Raw genomic sequence first — 20,507 nt, 5'->3', positions numbered from 1 at the left:
TCAGCTAAATCTATCATGTCTTGGGACACACTTCACAATTTACTACCTAAAATCCGGCGCTCAAGCCTATTTTCCCCAGACTGTCGACTACGAGACTATCAGGGAAACCCCATTGAATTGATGGGTTGGGGCAGATTTAATGTTAACTATGGTTCCCGCCACGCCAGGCTTCCGCTCCTCATAGTAAAAAACCCTCTATCCTCTTTGCTAGGCCTAGATTGGTTTAGGGCACTAGGGCTCTCTATAGCGGGGGTGCATTCCTTACTTCCCTCTCATCTTCCCTCTTCTAATTCTCTCTCCGCTCTCCTAACTGAATTCGCTGACGTTTTCAGCCCCTCCCTGGGTTGCTATACAGGTTCCCCCATTTCCCTGAACCTCGACCCTACTATAGCCCCCATACGCTTGAAGGCTCGCCGTCTGCCGCTGGCTCTTAAAGCCAAGGTAGACGCGGAACTAGATAAACTTATCCGCCAAGGCATATTGGAACCCGTGGATTTTTCTCCATGGGAAACTCCAATAGTAGTTCCCCTTAAGTCCGACGGATCCGTGAGGATCTGCGCGGACTTTAAATCTACATTAAATAAAGCCCTGCAAGCGCACCCCTATCCTGTGCCCGTGGTGCAGCATGTTCTGCACACACTAGGCAACGGGCGCATTTTCGCTAAATTAGACCTCGCGCAGGCGTATCAGCAGCTGCCCGTTGACGAACCCACCGCGCTTGCGCAAACCATAGTAACCCACCGCGGGGCTTTCAAATGTCGGAGGCTGCAATTCGGAGTCAGCGTGGCCCCAGGAATTTTCCAAGGATTAATGGAGCGCCTACTCCATGCCATTCCCGGGGTCACCCCATACTTCGATGATGTCTTAATTGCAGCTTCCGACACTGCGAGCCTCGTGCAGACGCTGCGCACTGTCCTACAGCGTTTCCGCGCTGCGGGACTCCACTTAAAGCCCGAAAAATGCCAACTGGGGGTCTCTGCTGTAACCTTCCTAGGTTACCGCATCGATGCCGCGGGCATCCACCCCGATCCACAAAAACTTAACGCCATCCTAGCTGCCCCCCCACCCCAATCTAAAGCTGAGCTACAAGCTTTCCTGGGGCTTCTTAATTTTTATGCTTCTTTCATTCCCCACAAAGCTTCCCTGGCCGAGCCCCTTCACCGCCTCCTGGACACCAAAGTCCCTTGGAGCTGGAGCAGCCGCGAAGCGCAAGCGCTCGCGGCTGTCAAGCAATCCCTTACTACTCCTCCAGTCCTCGCCCAGTATGACGAGTCCCTTCCACTGACTTTAGTTTGTGACGCCTCTCCTTTTGGGGTGGGCGCTGTTCTTAGCCATTCCTTTCCTGATGGCTCGGAGCAGCCCATAGCGTTTTACTCCCGCACCTTATCAAGACCTGAGCGCAATTACAGCCAGCTTGATAAGGAGGCGCTGGCTGCCGTTGCGGGAGTAAAGCGCTTCCATCACTACCTATACGGTCGTCACTTCTCCCTCATTACTGATCACAAGCCCCTTCTGGGTATCATTGCCGGGGATCGACCCACTCCTCCCATCCTCTCCCCGCGCATGTTACGGTGGCTTGAATTCCTCTCTGCCTATTCCTATAATCTTGCCTATCGCCCTGGCGGTCATATAGCCCACGCGGACGCTTTAAGCCGCTGCCCCTTGCCACTGCCCATTAGTGACCCGGCTCCTACGGTTCAGGTCTCCCTAATCGGTGACTTGTCCCTTCCTATGTCCGTCTCGGACATAGCTGCGGCGTCTGCAACCGATCCTGTCATTATCCGAGTTATGGCCGCCGTAACTCGAGGATGGGCGGCTTACTCTACGGACCCCCTCCTCTTGCCTTTTTTCCGCCGCCGCTGTGAGCTTTCAGTGATGCAGGATTGCCTCCTCTGGGGCTCCCGCGTCGTTATTCCCTCTTCCTTGCGCGCCTCTGTGCTGTCTCGCCTCCATGACGGCCACCCAGGCATTGTCCGAATGAAGGCCCTTGGCCGCGGATATGTCTGGTGGCCGTCTATGGATGCGGACATCTCTTCCTACGTTCAAGGTTGTTCTGCCTGCCAGCGAGTGCAGGCTGCCCCCCCCACCGCACCTCCCCGCGAGTGGGAACAACCTTTCGGCCCATGGAGTCGACTGCACGTCGACTTCATGGGTCCCCTTGATGGCCATTCCTTCCTAGTCGTGGTAGATGCATGGTCAAAATGGGTTGAGCTATTCCCCATGACCTCCACCACCTCCGCGGCCACTATCCGCGTTCTCAATTCACTTTTTACAACCCATGGGCTGCCCGATGTTATCGTTTCCGATAACGGGCCCCAATTCGCCTCCTCCGAATTCTTATCCTTTCTCACCTCCCTGGGCATCCGCCATGCCCCAATTTCACCATATCACCCGGCCAGCAATGGCCTGGCGGAACGTGCGGTCCGTTCTGCAAAAGATGCCTTTGCCCGTATGGCAGCACTGCCCTGGCCTGACCGCATTCACACGTACCTCCGTACCCAACACACCACCCCTTGTTCCTCCACGGGCAAAGCCCCCTCCGAGCTACTCATGGGTCGTCGCCTCAGGTCTACTTTAGACCGCCTGCATCCTCTCTGTTCTTCCCCCCCCTTTCACCCTTCCACCTCCCCGAGATCCTTTCTAGTGGGGGAGGAAGTTTTCGCACGGAATTATGCGGGGGAACCCAAATGGGTGCCTGGAAAGATCTCAGATGTAACAGGGCCCTGCTCTTACAGGGTCCTCCTCAACGATGGGAGATCTTGGAGGCGCCATGTAGACCTGTTGCGGCGACGACCGGCAGAAGTTCCCGGAATTGCAGCCAGCGGACAGAAACAGCCAGGCCCTAACAACGCCGCCTGCCGGCCCAACCGTACAAAAAACTCTAGCTCCGAGCAGTCACAGGTTGCCCCCGGTGCGTTTGGTTCCTTACCTGTTCTGACGCATCCATCTCCTAGGGTTGGGCCTGTCGCGGCCACTCCTCCGGAGCCTCGTCACACGGGCGGGGCCGACACTCCTTCCTCCTCGAACGCCACACCAACTATGCCAAGGCGTTCCCAGCGCGTGCGCAGACGACCAAGATATTTGGAAGATTACGCATGCGCAATCCGGGGGAAAGGGGTGTTGAGTACTGAGGAGCCTGGCCAGCAGAGGGCGTTCGGAGGAAGCCCTCTGATTGGCCAAGGCGCGCGCTCCAGCCGGCGGGAGAATTCAAGGTTTCCTATTGGTTCTACCGGCTGACAGCTGTAAGTATAAATAGCTGTCAGCCGGCTCGCGTTTTGTCCGTTGTCAGTTAGCCTGTTCCTTAATAAACCTACGTTGAACTGACCGCTGCCTCAGTCTCCTCACTACGAATCTAACAAAAGGATTCAAATCACATCTGTATTGTCACCAGGAAAACCCCTCAGGAGTTAAGTTTGTGGGAAGAGTTTGATTTTACAACTGTTATCTATCACCTATCTCCGTGATGGCAAACCTATGGCGCGCAGAGCCGTCTCTGGGGCACATGAGCCCTCTCTCCAGCTCAGGTCCACTGCGCATGCACCTATGCCTCCCACTGGCCAGCTGATTTTTTTGGGTCCTTGCGCAAATGCGTCAGGGGGCAGTGTCATATGTGCATGTGTGGAGAGTCATGCATGCATGCGTGGGGATCAGGGGAAGTACAGGGATGCAGCACACACACACCATGCCCCATTTTTGGTCCCATGAGGCTGCAGGGAGACCTGTTAGGCCCAAAACAGGGCTTGAGAGGGTTGCATGTGCATGCACATGGGGAGGGTGTTGCATGCATATTGCATTATGGGTGTGGGAATGTATGTGTGTGCTGTGGTGTGCATGCTTTTGGCACACGAGGACAAAACAGTTAGCCATCACTGACCTGTCTATTTAATATCTTTATTATCCATGCATGCATCCATGCATCATTCATTCATCCACTCATCCATCCACCTATCAATCTTTCAGGACTAAAATTCACACTCTACTGGTTTTTATCCTGGTGCCTTAACCATTACATGAAACTGGCTCTCATATAAAATTTAATTGGATGGGGAAAAATTGAGAGCCAATGGTAGCAAGACCAAACTGAATTTATTCTATTATATAATTCATTGTTGTTTTTTATATCACCCTAGTCTATTGTTTTCAAAAATATTTTGAATTCTGAACATTGCAGGAAGGAAGGATGGGAGGGAGGGAGGGAGGGAGGGAGGGGAGGGAAAATTAAAATAGAAATGCAATAGTAGAGAAGAAAATTGTGCCGAAGAGAATAACAAAAGTAGAGAAAATGAGAGGCAGAGGAGAAAGACTCCAAAATACCTTGTGAACTCTGTGGCTAAGTAGCCCTTTAATCACTAGTTTCATTGCTTTCCTTTTGCACTATCCCTTATTTTAAAACTGACCTTGAAGTAAACAGTTCTTGAACAAGACTGTCATCACAATTTTGAAATTGTCACCCATTCTCACAGTGCTCTCAGGACAGGATCTAGAGAAGCAAGACTTGAGATACAAAAAGGTTGACTTACCAGGTTTTGAAATACTGTAATAAATTTTATAATTTAAAGAAGAGAGATTGGGGCAGGTGATGTGCCCCAGCAAATGTGCCCTTTCTGCTGCACCACCTGTCCTCTGGAACATTGTCTCTCCTGAGATTGGGATATCTCTGACCCTGAGGATTTTTGGAAGGCTAAGAAGATCTGGTTATTAGTATTGAGGTCCCAAGAGGGCTCCATTTTCTGTTGCATTGACACTAACAGATCGGAATATCTATTGGCTAATATTTGTATTAAATTTCTTTTTGTATTGTGTTTTATTTGTTTTTATGAATGTTTGTCACCCAGTGTCACCCAGTTTGAGATGGGCACCTACACAAATTTTAAAAAAAACCCAAAGACATAAATAATAAATAAAATAATTAAATCATCATAGAATCACCAATAAGCAATAATTGTGGATTGAATCTTTTTCTGATATTGACAGAATATAACATAATAACCTAGAATCCTAAATTACTAATTCTACTATGAATGTACACATTTATACAACATACAAATAGCCCTGACATGTTTGGTTTTTTTACTGCTGTGGCTTACAATATGGGTTGACATTTGTACTGCTTACATAATCTTCAAAGTATCTGCTTTCTGATTTAAAAGTTTGATAAAAATAATTACCAGCTATCGTGATGAAATGAAATCAACCGAAGCCACTATGGGAAACTAGTAGTCCCTATGCCATTCAGAGCATTACAGAAAACAACCAACATCTTGAATCATATTTGGAAGCAAACCAGTAATTGGCACAGCCCATGAAGCAGCAAGGTTTAATGGGCACACTAAAACATGCTCATTGTTGTTCACATTGCTATAATGCTGGATTAGGTACTCTTCAAGTACAACCCCACCTAGCCTGCTTGCAAATGTGCATTTTTTAAATTTTCTTTGAGTTTTTTCCTACTGGTTCAATAAAAGAAAAGCTCTTAAATTCAGTATCTGCTAAACAATCAGAGATTTATTGTGGCTATTTGCTTAAAGCAGCAAGTAAAAAAGCTGACCTTAACTGCAGAGTCAACTAAACTGATTTAATTTGCTAAACTGTAAAAGTAATGCACATTATATTGGAAACTCTGAAACATGAAATTGCTGCTGCAATCTTTATATGTGAAATGTTCCAGGGTTCAAGGAGCAGAGGTAGAGAAATATAATGAGTATTGCAGTGTCTTGAACTCTGTTTAGTATTAATGCCTAGCAAATTATTTTGAGACCAAAAATGTCATAAAAATCTTTCATGACATCTAATTTCAAAACAACAAAATTAAGTAATATTGTGTTATCCTTCCCTGGCATCCAGAATTTATTCCCAGATATGTTTGTCTCATTCTGTCTTACTGTAGAAATGACTCAGCTGATTTCAAAAAACAAGCCAACAAATCATTCTGCTTACAAAGAATGCTGGGCCCAGAAATACTGATGGAAAGAGCATTGCACTCTATGAATATTCCTCAGCAACAGGGAATTCATGGTGTTCTTGCAAGATCTGAGACTCAATAATCTGCATAGCAGGCAAGCTGTTGCAGCCCAATGTAGGTGTGTTATGAAAGACTAAAATAAAGTACAGGTTTCTTCCACTCCCAATTGCCTCCCCCATTCTCAGAAACACTTCTCAGGTTTCAAGGCAACTATCCATACCACCATCAATTTCAAAGGGTAGAGAAGATGACTTCATACAATCAAAGCCCTCTCCATCTCACTAGGAGAACAGAACCGCCACATCCAGTCTCTGTTTTGACATTTCACATATCTGAACTTTGTCATTGAAAGAAGGGACTGCAGAGCTGACAAGCCTTCACAATGCTGAGCTCCCTTCCTCCTTAAAGGAACAGAAAAACCACAGGAGAAACTATGGAGATATAACCATTGTAGAATGGGAAGACAAATGAGGTGCTAAGAGCAAAATTATGTAAAAGTTCCCACTAATGTCTCCAAGCTCTATGAAAAAGCAGATTTGGCGGGTTTCCATTAAAACTGCAGCAAAGCCAATAAGAAATCAGCTCAATTGCCAGAACTAATAAAATGCACTGAAGAAAATGCATTTTAAAAAAAACCCATCCATAAACATTTTCACCCCTGCAGATTTGTTGTTTGTTAGTAACTCAACTGCTATAGCAGAGCCAGATGGAAATGAAGACACATGGCCACATGTTACCTCATGTAACCTAAAACCTTGAGGCATTTCCTTTAGAAGTGATGTTTCAGCATCAAGAAATCCGGCTAGACAGAGCCAAGAGGATCAACCACTATTTCTGGAAACAAGATGGCGCCTAATCTTGGAGATGTTGGGTTGGGGGAAATGAACCCATGGTAAAACCACGTTGTCTATTTATCTCAATCGTGATCTCATGGTGATAGTCAATTATTTTGCTTCATTTGTTTGCTACTCTGCTTAGTAATCCTGTTTAGATACTTCAGCTAGTTTGTTTGTTCATTTGTACATTTTAAATTAGCATCTCCTGAAAGGACACCTTTACTTGTACTAAATAGAGATAAGAGAGTGGGATTCCCCCTGCTGCTGTGCAACATCTCTATTAGACATTTGCTATGTGTATTCAGCATAGATGCTTTGAAGCATCAAGTACACAAAAAAGGTGAATAAACTTTTGCAAGAAGTCAGCAGATGATGGTTATCCAAACTGTAGGTCCTTTTTATGTTTGTTTTAATGTATTTTTAAAAAGACTTAAGAGAGAAAAGAAAAAGCAGACATGTAAAATAACAAGAATAAGATTTTATTGCCCTTCTAGTCCTTCCTTTGACCTCTGCAAATTGGCATTTGATCCCTGCACAAAATGAATTTGTGAACTTTAAAAGAGTATCTCAGCAAGCACTGTTCTAGACACTATATTAGTGCTAGTTCTATTTATGAGTACAATATTGTTTGTTTGTTTGTTTGTTTGTTTAAATAAACATTATGAATGAACAAAGGTAAGGGAAGGATGGCATGGTTTTAAACAATATTTTTATTTAAATATAATTCCTGAAAATTTAAAATGTCTTCCATCATTTTTTTATTTTTAATAACTATTTCATAACTCTTATATAGTGAAGCATTGGCATAAATGTGTAGTTGAGCCATGAAGTTATACTAAAGTTTCATCAGTTACCAAAAACCTACATCTGAAGTCAATATTTTAAAGAAATATTACAGAATAGTTATATCCAGCCTAATTCTTAAAATAATTTCTTCAGATTGCATCCTTCCAAAGCCTTTAATAATTTTAGGAAGTTAACATCCCTTTGGAGAAAGCTGTGAAGTTTAAAATGACACATTGTAATAACTAATATTCAGACAAGTGATGGTTTTAGTTAGCATGAATTCAAAAGTAAACTTACATTTTTAAATTGTTGCTTCCCATCCCAGTGGTTGGGACTTCTATTATTCCTACTGATAAAGAAACCTTTTCCCCCTGAGAATGAAATTGAAAAGAAGATATTCCCTATTCCCTATCTTCTTTCCACTGCATACAGCTGAAGGAAAGCCTAGGATTAGAGTGGTAAATAAGACTCCCTCCACTCAGACAATACACACTGGGTGATGGTCAGTTTTTTTCCATGCAGTGTTTTTTTACAGCTATCAAAGTTATCTGAGTTTTTGATAGTTTGAGTATTATTTTTCATAAGATGTTTATCCTGATTATGTCCAACAATGCAGGATGAAGTCAGGGATATATTAGCAAAATGGATAATACAATATAATTAATTCCTCTTCCCTGATGTCCAAGTTAAATAACATCTTCAAGGGAACATCAACTGTCAAAATAAATCACTAGACCTATATAGGAGGAGATAGCATATTTCCTGGGAATATGATTGGTTTACTGTTAAAGAGATGTTCACTCTTAGATCCTGAAAGAAGATAGATATATTTAGGGGAGCTACAGCTTAATTTACATTTGCAATCAAGTTTCTCAAAGCCTTCGTGATTAGAGAGATTAGAAACAAAAACATCTTTCAAAAAAATCACCTAAGAGAAGATACGTAACTCACCAAGAAGCAAAGCAAGGTTGTCATTTACCTGCTGAAATGGAGAAGACACTGTCGACAAAAGAGGTTTGAGACAAAGCCCAACAGAAAAAGAGCTGAAGATAAAATCCCAGAGCAATCCAGCTGAGGATAACCATTCTGGCTGCGAGCTGTATGATTTCTTGACCACTGTCTTTTCTGCTTGCCTTTCCTCCTTCAGCCTCTCACTGATTCGAGATGTTTATGTGTGCATGTCTCTCTCGTCTCTCTCTCCCTCTCCCTCTGTTCTTTAGGGAGAAAGAATGCTAACCATTTCCCATTAAATCTTCTCCTTACACTAGACAGGGCTATATTTAACTCAAGCATTGGATCAGATGCCCCCATCACAAATACCAGCTATTAAAACATAGCCAGAGCACTAATGAAGAGAGGGAGGGTGTGGTATGAAGCTGAGTGGGAAAGCCATGTCCCTGATTGATAACTAGATGATCACTGAGCTAAATCCATTCATGAATGAAGATAACTCCATTAACAATTTCAACATCCGGGACATGCAGATAGTAACCTCATGTTTTTTTTCATAGTGTTTCCTTGTCTATAATTCATTTCAAAACTTCATGTGATTTAACAAATTAAATTGCGATACTAGAGTGCTATTCAATATTAAGTGCCATGGCCTTCAGCCTGGTGCCCACGAGCACCAATGTAGGGGTTTGGAAGGGCTAATTAACATTTTAGAAAACTGGTACTTTGTACGTGTAATGGGTTTTCTCTCCAGAATCTTTGTCAATGCATAAGAATGCTTTAATTTATTTATTTTGTGTCCAGATCAAAGTTCCAACTACCAAAATGAACCAACCTTTTTGGCTTTAACATTGGCCAGAAACTTATCCCTTTTAGTGTATTCTACTGTAGACCAACAAATGGGCCAGACTCTGCGTCCCTCCACATTCATATACCATGTTGTTATTCACCCACAAACCCCATTTGTTCTTACACTTAGGCATTCCTAAGAATGTTGAAACTATGTTTTTAAATTTTCAAATAATCTACTACTACAAAGTTGGAGATCACTTTTCTAGTAAATATCATTAACTCTGAATTATACTTATTGTAATGAGTCCCCCCTCTCGCAGACATGGCCCTTTGCCCTGTCAAGGGCCCACCTTAATGACGGGTTTGTTAACCCCGAGAGGTGGAGGAAGCGAAGACTTAGGGGGTTTTTAACCAGATGTTTTTTATCCATTTTAGGGGGCACCAGGGTGGGTGGGAGGGATAATCAGGCCAGAAGGGGAACTTTTGCCAGGCGAACAGGTGAGGTCAAGGGGGAAGTGAGCGGAGTGGGGGGGAAGGGAAAATGACATTCCTATAGAGGGTTGTTTTATTCCAACGGTCGTGGGGAGGGGTGGGCGCGAGGACGGAAGAAAATCTCACAGTCGGTTGGGAGACCGTGGCTGCTAGACATGCCCGGTCGCTCGTACCAACCCCCGCAGCCTAGGTGGCCAGGGCCTACAGAGCCAGGGCCTGAGGCTGATGCTCTGCAATGCAAGGTCCGTTGTTAACAAGGCCCCCCTCATTAATGAGTTGATCTCAGAGGGGGAGCCGGACCTTGCAGGGATAACGGAGACCTGGTTGGGCCACGAGGGTGGCTTACCTCTCATGGAGATGTGCCCACCAGGCTACCGTGCATTCCATCAGCCGCGGGCCCTGGGTAAGGGTGGTGGGGTGGCGGTAATTATACGGGAGAGTCTGGAATCGAGGGAGTTCACTGTGCCGCAGATATCCGGTTGTGAGTCCCTTGGTGTGAAATGGGGCCCTGGGAGGCAGTTGGGCTTGCTGATTGTATACTTGGCTCCTCGCTATGCATCAGCGGCCCTGCCTGAGCTCCTCGAGCTGATCGCGGAGACAGCGGTTGATACCCCCAAACTTGTGGTTATGGGGGATTTCAACCTGCCGTCGACGGGTGAAGCATCCGAGGTGGCTAGGGAGTTCATGGCTTCCATGACAGCCATGGACCTGACCCAATTAATTCAGGGCCCCACACACGAAGGTGGGCACACACTGGACCTTGTTTTTGTCTCTGGACAGTGGACGAGTGATCTGGGAATAGGGGATTTGGTTATTACACCCCTGTCATGGTCAGATCACTCATTTCTCCGGCTCGACTTCCCCGGCGCTACCCCCCACCGCGGGGAGGCGGAACCTGACTGTCCCAGATGGTTCCGCCCCAGGCGACTGATGGAACCGGACAGGTTCCAGACGGAGCTTGGGCCACTTCCTGTAGCCCTGACCCACTCCCGGACGGAGGACCTAGTGGCCGCTTGGAATAGGGCGGCTGCTGGGGCCTTGGACCGGGTAGTGCCTTTGCGGCCTCTCCTGCGGCAACGAACCACCCTGGCTCCTTGGTTTTCCGAGGAGCTGAGGGTGATGAAACGCCACAAGAGACGCCTAGAAAGCAGGTGGAGGTCCTCACGCTCCGAATCTGACCGAACACAGGTAAGATCCTATTTACGGACCTACCTTGTGGCACTGAGAGCGGCCAAACGTAGACACTGTGCCACTCTTATTGCGTCCGCAGATAACCGCCCTGCCGCCCTGTTTCGGGTGACCCGCTCCCTCTTATCACAGAGGCCGCGGGAAGCCCCTTTGCAGGGTAGAGCAGAGGAGTTTGGGGAATATCTGCAGGACAAAATCGCTCAGATCCGGAGTGGATGGGCCCCCTTCAGTGGCCCAGGGGAGGCGTCGGAAGCAAGTCTTGAGGCACCACGCTGGGAGGAGTTTGACTCTGTTGCCCCTGAGGATTTGGACAGGTTACGTGGGCGACTGCGAGCCACTACATGTTTATTGGACCCGTGTCCCTCCTGGCTTGTACTGGCATCCTGGGAGGTTACACGAGGCTGGCTCCTGGGTCTTGTGAACGCTTCATTGGAGGAGGGGTCCTTGCCGGTCGCCTTGAAAGAGGCGGTGGTGAGGCCTCTACTCAAGAGGCCTTCCCTGGACCCGGTGGAGCTAGCTAATTATCGTCCCGTCTCCAACCTTCCCTTTTTAGCGAAGGTTGTAGAGAGTGTAGTGGCACAACAGTTCCCACGTCACCTGGAGGAAATCGACTATCTAGACCCGCCAATCCGGCTTCCGGCCCGGTCACAGCACAGAGACGGCCTTGGTCGCGTTGGTGGATGATCTCTGGAGGGCCAGAGATAGGGGTTGTTCCTCTATCCTGGTCCTATTAGACCTATCAGCGGCCTTCGATACCATCGACCATGGTATCCTATTGTGCCGGCTGGAGGGGATGGGAGTAGGGGGCACCGTTTTGCGGTGGTTCTGCTCCTACCTCTCCGGCCGGACGCAATGTGTGTTGGCAGGGGAGCAGAGGTCGACCCTGAGGCCACTCACTTGTGGGGTGCCGCAGGGGTCGGTCCTCTCGCCCCTCCTGTTCAACACATACATGAAGCCGCTGGGTGAGATCATCCGTGGTTTTGGGGTTGGATACAATCTGTACGCTGATGACACACAGCTGTACATTTCCACCCCAAACCACCCCAACGAGGCCGTCAAAATGATGTCCCGGTGCTTGGAAGCCGTTCGGGTCTGGATGGGGGACAACAGACTCAGACTCAACCCCTCCAAGACTGAGTGGCTGTGGCTACCGGCGCCCCGGTTCAACCAGTGGACCCCATCGCTGGCCATAGGGGGCGAACAACTGCCCCCCGTGGAACGGGCGTGCAATTTGGGCGTCCTCCTTGATGCCCGGCTGTTGATGGATGACCATGTGGCAGCCGTGGCAAGGGGGGCATTCCACCAGGTTCGCCTGGTGCGCCAATTGCGCCCCCTATTGGATCGGGACGCCTTACGCACGGTCACTCATGCGCTGGTGACGTCTCGCCTGGACTACTGCAATGCTCTCTACATGGGGCTCCCCTTGAGATGCACCCGAAGACTACAGCTAGTTCAGAATGCGGCCGCGCGGGCCATCATGGGAGGGACAAGATACTCCCATATAACACCACTCCTGCGCGAGCTGCACTGGCTGCCTGTGGTTTTTCAGGTGCGTTTCAAGGTGTTGGTTACTATCTTCAAAGCGCTCCATGGCACGGGACCTAGTTACCTGCGGGATCGCATCTCACCTCATACATCCCTGCGACCAATCCGCTCTCACAGGGAGGGACTCCTCCAGGTGCCGTCCACTAAGCAGTGTCAACGGGCGGCGCCCAGGAGTAGAGCCTTCTCTGTGATGGGCCCAACCCTCTGGAATGACCTCCCCCCCGATATTAGAACTACCACCGACCTCCGCTCCTTCCGACAGAAGCTTAAGACCCACCTGTTCCAATTAGCTGGCTTAACTGATTTATAGTCCCATTTTAACCTCCTGGCAAACATCTTATTGGGTAGTTTTTAAGGGTATTTTAATGTATTTTAATGTTTATTTGTATTTTAATTTAAATATTGTACAGTCCACATCCTACCTCCTCCTTTTACCTATTTGTATATTTAAGTATACCCATATTTTGCATTTATACTGTTTTAATATGACTGTACACCGCCCCGAGTCCTGTTTAGGAAAGGGTGCGGTTTATAAATTAAAGTTTATTATTATTATTATTATAATGACACAGAAATAACCATTCTTCAAGAAAGGTATTTTGAATTTTCAGTAACGAAAATGAAAAGGTTTCTCAGTCTGTTTAAAACTTTCCATCTTTAGGAAATTTTGTATATTACAACTGCACTTCATGTTCTGTATGAACTGTGAATCAGAATTTGCCATAGGCTTCATCCCAACCCTTTTTCTGCAATACTTTAATAAGAAAGCAACTATATTATTGAAGGACAAAATGTTTTTCAGGGAAACCATTCTGCAGTTATGGGGAAGACCTAGTAAACTTCTAAGGAATGTCAGGGTCTTTAAATAGAACAGTTTGGAAAGTACTGCTCTAAGGGATTAATTCTTTGGCCAAATTGCAATGATGCAGATATGCTGGAGTCTAGATTATTCCTGTTATACCTGAAATATGGATAAGAGAGAACACTTTATTTCTATTTATTGGTATGGCGTTTTCTATGTGATTCTTAAGTTCAAACAGAAGCTATAAAACTTTAACTCCAGTCTCTACAGACATATTTTTATGGTATTGATTTCCAAAGATAACTGATCACAATCTGGTCCAAGCCCTTAGCTTAGATTTTCAGAACTTCTCTTCAAAAAGGAGGAACAGTGTAAGCAAAGGATATTGAAGTCGTGCTCTCCCACACTCAATTATAAAATAATTATAATCCAAGCCAACTCTTAGTTAGCAATGAATTCTGCTATAGTGGATTGGTAATTGCATGCCAATTATAAGCATACCTGAAGGGCACCATTCTTTTTTATTCCTCTTTTGTTATTTATTTAGGAAAATTTATATGGCTGCCAGCTCATTGATAGACTGCGGCTTACAAGGATAAAAACCCAATATAAAAAGCAATTAAAAGGAATAATCCCCTATCCCTTTGGAACAAGTCAAATAAGTCATTTGATGGGTTCCATCCGATTCTAGGGCCAAGTCCATTGGCAAAACTAGGTCTTCAGGGCCTTGTAAAAATATGTCAAACTGGGGACAATTTTATCTCCACAGGTAAGATGTTCCACAGGGAACAAGCAATCATGGAGGAGGTCTTTCTTCTTGGTTCCATTAGATGGACCTCCTAGGGAATGAACCAGTAGCATTTCCTACTCTGATAAATCAGATAAATGTGACCGAGAAAAGATGGTCCTTCAAGAAACTTGATCCCAAACCATATAAGGCTTTGAAGGTAGCAACCAGCATCTTGAATTGGAAGCAAATCAGTACAGTTCCTACAAAAAGATGACACATGCACATCTAGGCCTGACGAAACCATGCAATCCATCACATTTTGGACCAATTGAAACTTCCAAATATTTTCAAGGACAGCCCTCTGTAGAATACTTTGTACAGTCAAGACAGGAGGTGACTAATGCATGGGTGACTGTGAACAGGAACTGTTGGTCTAAGAAAGATATAACTGGTGCACAATCCTCAGTTGTGTCTAGACCCTCCTGGCCATGAGTGCCACCTGCTCCTCGAGCAGGAGTCTTAAGTCTAGAAGAACCCTCAAATTATGCACCCGATCAATCTGGGGCAGTGCCATCCAATCCAAAACAAAGGTGTCAATCTATGGACCCAAAGAACCCAAAACCCAGAGCCATTCCATCTTGTCAGGATTGTTTCAACCTGTTGCTCCCCATCCAGCCCTTAACAGCCTCCAAGCACTGCAAGAGGGAGGTTATAACATTGTTTAACCCACCACAGGCTGAGATATAAACTGGCATATTAGTACCTCAGCCTGTGGTGGCAGATAATCTTGACTTCATCTTGAAGTTAAACAGAAATACGAACGTATAAAACCCTGAGGATCCCCAAAAAGGGATGAGGGCTGGACCTTTCACTTCCTACCAACACTGAGAGTGACCATGGATGAAGGGAGTAAACCAGGACAACACAGAGTCCCCCTGAAGCTGCTCTAGGAGGATACCAAGGTTAATGGTATCAAAAGCCCCTTTTTGACATTTCATTTTCTCTCTTTCTAATTCTGACTTTTACTTCAAAGGACATACAGTATGTACAACAAACTGACAAACAATTTTAAAATAAAACAAGGCCGAATAGTAAATCAAGAGATACATGTACTCTAATATGTTGTTATTCTTTTCATGTTATATCTTCCACTACTTCTCTGTAAAAGAGTCCCCAGTTTTCCAAGAAAACTGAATCCTTAAATTCTGTATCAATGTCATTTCAATTTTTGGGATCATGCAGAAATCATAAAATGTCATAGATTAGGGTTCAATAAAATACCATCTGCTGGTCACTTAAGGAGTTCTCACTAAAATAAAATTGAAATCTCAACTGAAAATCTCATAAGATTTTGTAATCCTGGGGTTTCATCATTTAAATATTTATATAGCAGAAATGCTATCAATCACTTTTCAAAATATATTTAAGCTTAATGTATTATTGTGGCTTCTTTTTGAGTTGGCAGTGGTTCAATAAAGGATTTTTTTTCTGCCTCCTCGATTTTAACTTGACAGCTTTTTCATCTGTGGTTAAGAATGGAAGATAATGCATGGGCAGCAACCTTAGTTCCCTCTGAAAGTACACAACTTTTATTTATTAGTAAGCTCTTCAAACAATGTTTCAAAGTGGGCTGCAAACACTGAAATGAAGCTACTACTTTAAGTTACTTAAATGTGAAATGGAAACAAAGTGAGTTAGTGGTCTAGGAAGTAGCCTAGAAAATAAAATAAAATTTCTATTTTTTATTCTATTTATAAAGTTTGTATACTTTAAGTATCATCATCATCATCATCATCATCATTATCATCATCTTTCTCGTGTTATTCCTGCGGGTGTGAGGTACACTTTTCAGATTGAAAAATACCATCTTGCATGATCAAATGCAGTATCTGGATCCAACTGGATAATTTTTTAAAAATTGTGTCTTGCTATCTTTGCTTTGGCCTTCTAAATGGACGCTTGCTATCTGTGTCAAAGTAGAAGGTAATGCAGGCAACAGTGAGAGTGTTACTCATAGGATATGGCCACACTACTTGTAGGCATTTTTCTGCATTTTCTTAGATATTGGCTCAATGCCCAGTTGATGCTATACTGTCTCATTGCTGACATGGTCAAGAGAAACACCTAATGACCAACAAAGCATGCACATGCTCCATAAAGAATGTTCAATGAATTTAGTAGTGGCCAGATCTCAGCACCCTTTAAAGCTACCAGGCATACCATTTTTTAATATACGGTACCTTTGATTTTAGAAAGATTGGCATGTATCAGAATACTTCGGTGATCTCCTTCTGTTGTAGCCATACTTCACACTTGCATGCACTTTATCATTAATGCTACTGTCACTTTGTAGATGGGATCCTAAGTAACAGAAGATGTTGGTCTTCCCTAATCTTTATCACTGACTTGTATGGTGAAGATACTTCGCCTGGTCTGTATGTATTCTGTCTTCTTGAGGTTGAGGCACTGGCCAAATTGGCGATTGTTCCATGTCTAGACATATTGCTTTAGTTCTTCTCCAGTGGCAGCTGCGAGCATATCATCAGCATAAAGCAATGCCCAAGGGATATCATGTTGCAGTTCTTTCATGATAGTAACCATAATGAGAATGAATAGCAAGGGTGATCATGACGAGTCTTGGTGAATACCAACTTATCTATTGGAAAGGTAGATCACCTGACCTTGCATTTGTATAAAGCATCTAGATACATTTTATCAGTTGCTCAGGCACATCATGATCATGTAGCGCATGCCAGATTAGCTGATGCTAAGGCTTTTTCAAGGTCAAGGAAAGCCAAGTACAATAGTTGCTTCTTTTCTCAGTGTTTCTTCATTAGAATGCGAACAATGAAGATGGCATCAGTTGGGCTAGAACATTTGGAGGTGAATTGATCGATAGTTAGAGAAATATGCTGGGTCACCTTTATTCTTGAAGAGGGACAATCAACAGTTATGTGTCCAGAGTCCACAATGGCATTTAAAAAATGTTAGCCAATTGGCTGCTTTGCCACTAAATTCCTCCAGCTTCCAAATGTCTGCTAGTAGGTCATCAGGGCCTGGCACTTTTGAATTCTTCATGTGACAAATTCCTTTGTTAATCTCTTCCAGCAAGATGTGTGGGACTGGACCAGCATTGGGCAAGCCCTCAGGAATTGTGGCTGTAGAAATTTGATGTTAGATATTTCACTGAAGTACTGTTGCCAACTTTCCAGAATTTTATGTTTGTCCTGCAGTCACTTTCTTTCACACATACATAGTGCTTGTTTGCTAACCTTCATGTCCAGTTGTTTGTGTAAGTCACAATAAGTCCCAGTATTTTTTTAAAGTATAAAGATCTATATAGATATATATCTATATCTTCTATATCAATGTTCCCCTTGCACATATGTGCTAGTCATTCCAAACTCTAGAGGGCAGTACTCAGTTCCGTTTCAAAATCGAAGAGTCAATGCTGCCCGAAGACGTCTCCGAGGTCATGTGGTCGGCATGACTGAACACCAAAGGCGCAGTTACCTTCCCACCAAAGTGATCCCTATTTTTTCTACTTGCATTTTTTTACATGCTTTCAAACTGCTAGGTTGGCAGAAGCTGGGACAGGTAATGGGAACTCACTCCATTACACGGTGCTAGTGATTTGAAGTATACAAACATATAGAATTAAAAAATAATTTACAATGAACTTGTGCACATACCAATCTCAAAAGAAGCTCCTTAAAAATGCTTCCAATTTTTCCATAGTGTGCTTATAAAGCATAGCAGTATCCCTGCCAAGCTATGTCACACATCTGAGAGCTAGATTTGATCTTTAGAATTAGAATTATTTATTTGTCAGTGCACAACGTATGTACAATGAGATTGGTTGAGCACCCTCAGTGCACCCTCCCCCAACACAATACAACTCACAATGAAGCAAAAATCCCTAATCCAATAAATCATACTGACAAACACCTAGTTCTATTCACCAGTGTGAACATGTTACATGTTGTGCAGCCCTACAAGTCCATTGTACTACATAGTTATGATGTTATTTTGCATTCAGAAATCTAGCAGCCCATGGATCTTTTTCTTTCTGGGTACCCTCAAGCAGAAATAAGGCTTAAATCTTCAACCAAGATTTCATCATACAGTTTTAACATCTATACATCTTCTATATCAATGTGTTATGTTCTGATTATTTTACTTCTATTAGCAATCTCAATTATCTTGTTGGAGAGAAAGACATATACTTACATATCAACATACCCATCATGCCATTTCCTTATACGAAAAGCAACATTATGCAAAACACAGAAGCAGCAAGATAAATGGTGGGCAAAATAAATGGGAAACACAATATGGATGAAAAAGAAATCTAATTCCAGCTTAGACAAACACAATTCACTTTAGCTCTTTATTCCCTTCTATCCTTGGTGCTACCATGTTGATACACTACAACACCCTTTATTCTTTAAAATTCTTATCTCTATTCTTCTTCTTCTTTTGAGGATTAAATTTATTTCTCATCGCTGAAGAAATTTTAACAGAGGTTGTCAGGGATGCTGTAATAGTGGCTGCCTATACTGGGACTAAAAAACTTCAAATTTCTTTTACATTACCTAAAAAAAGTCATCAGCCTCAACCAGTAATAAGTATTGTCCTTTCATATGCTATATTTATTCTGCAAAAAAAAAAAAAAAATCAGATCAATATGAGTCTTCTATACTAGTGACTGTGGTTTGTATTCAATCCACATTTCTTCATCACCTGTATATTCTTGGCATGACAAAAGTTTATCATTGATGAATGGTATGGAAAAGTGAAAACATGTGTTTTCTCCCTTGTGGATAATTATATTTGGAATTATGAATTAATTCAGGAGAGATAAAAGATCTGAATCAGATCACATGAGAGAGCAATGATATCACTTCTCATAGTGTATACTCCCTGTTGCCCAGAGGCAGCATAAAACCAGCTGGTACTCCTGTAAATTAATATACTATGCCTTTCCACAAAGGTCACCAAGGGGTAAGAGTACATACATAAAGTTCCACTCTCAGAAAAAATAAAACAATACTAGAAGCAATGTAGAACAGTCTTGAATCCTCTTTTTTTTAAAGAGTTGAAAATGGGAACCCATCCAGTGTTGGAAAAAATGTTTTCACAATTTGGAAAGATATAAGATACTCTTCTTTAAAAACAACACGTAAACAAACTTTGGGGGCTTCCTTTCTTTCTGTCTGATAAAAACAGGGAGCAGTAAAAAAATTCTCCCATGATAGGAAAGCATAGTGGAATAAAATGTGCTGATCACTACCAAGGATAGGATAAGTGCTTGAATCATTGTGCATCTATACCCCGTAAGGCCATTTTTAACCTATTGCCTGTTGATTACTTAACACAGCAGCATCCTTTTTCAGTATTTTTCACTTTAATCTCAGACTATACTACCTGAGTATGAAATCAGGTGAAGTATGGAGCTAATGTATAGACATCAAATCAAAAGTACTTATACAAATGTACAAATTTGATGTACTAACATCAAAGATTAGAACCACTTTATAATACCTTAGTAAGATCACACTTGGAATACTGCATCCAGTTTTGGTTGCCACAATGTAAAAAAGATGTTGAGACTCTAGAAAGAGTACAGGAAAGAGCAATGAAGATTATTAGGGGACTGGAGGTTAAAACATATGAAGAACGATTGCAGGAATTGAGTATGTCTAATTTAATGAAAGGACTAGAGGTGACGTGATAGCAGTGTTCCAATATCTCAGGGGCTGCCACAAAGAAGAGGGAGTCAAGCTATGCTCCAAAGCACCTGAGGGCAGGACAAGAAGCAGTAGATGAAAACTAATTAAGGAGAGAAACATCCTAGAACTAAGGAGAAATTTCCTGACAGTTAGAACAATTAATTAGTGGAATGACTTTCCTCCAGAAGCTGTGGATGCTCCAACACTGGAAGATTTTAAGAAAAGACTGGACAACCATTTCTCTGAAATGGCGGAGCCATTTGTCAAGGAATGCGAGGCGTTGTCCTGTCAGCTGGCCAGGGCACATGTGCGCGCTGGCCAGCTGAGTTCAGCCTTTTTAAAGCCATTTTTCACCCTCCTCAGGCTCCAGAGGCTTTATAGGAGCCAGGAGACGGTGAAAACAGCCCCCCCCAATGTCCTCTGGAGCCTCCGGAGCACAAAAACCTGGCCCTTTGGGCAAACCAGAAGTTCGGGAATGGACTTCCAGTGTGCTCGTAGGATCGGTTTAAGCCCTCCGGAAGCTTTATGGACCTTAAAACGGTTTGCTCGTAGGATCGGTTTAAGCCCTCCGGAGGCTTCAGGGACCTTCAGGAGGCTTCCCTGAAGCCTCCAGAGGACTAACTTCCGGTTTGCTCGTAGGGTCGTTTTTAGCCTCCTGAAGATCCCTGAAGCATCCGGAGGACTAAAAGCA

The 20,507-nt window shown here is 43.9% G+C and overlaps 1 protein-coding gene across 5 annotated transcripts in view; it reads right to left on the bottom strand.

Moving 5' to 3' along the window:
* Positions 1-9,023, bottom strand: part of COLQ (collagen like tail subunit of asymmetric acetylcholinesterase) — a 55,166-nt gene extending 46,143 nt beyond the window's left edge. For all 5 annotated transcript variants that reach the window (XM_081932619.1, XM_081932620.1, XM_081932622.1 and 2 more), the window contains exon 1: positions 8,564-9,023. In XM_081932619.1, coding sequence (XP_081788745.1) covers positions 8,564-8,669 — 106 coding nt within the window. In that variant the 5' untranslated portion in view covers positions 8,670-9,023. The remainder of the gene's footprint in view (positions 1-8,563) is intronic.
* Between the last annotated feature and the right edge of the window lie 11,484 nt (positions 9,024-20,507).

The sequence above is a fragment of the Natrix helvetica genome, assembly GCF_964273705.1.
Source record: "Natrix helvetica genome assembly, chromosome: Z".
NCBI lineage: Eukaryota > Metazoa > Chordata > Lepidosauria > Squamata > Natricidae > Natrix > Natrix helvetica.
The sequence above is the reverse complement of the archived record's forward strand: the minus strand, read 5'-3'. Positions and strand labels throughout refer to the sequence as shown.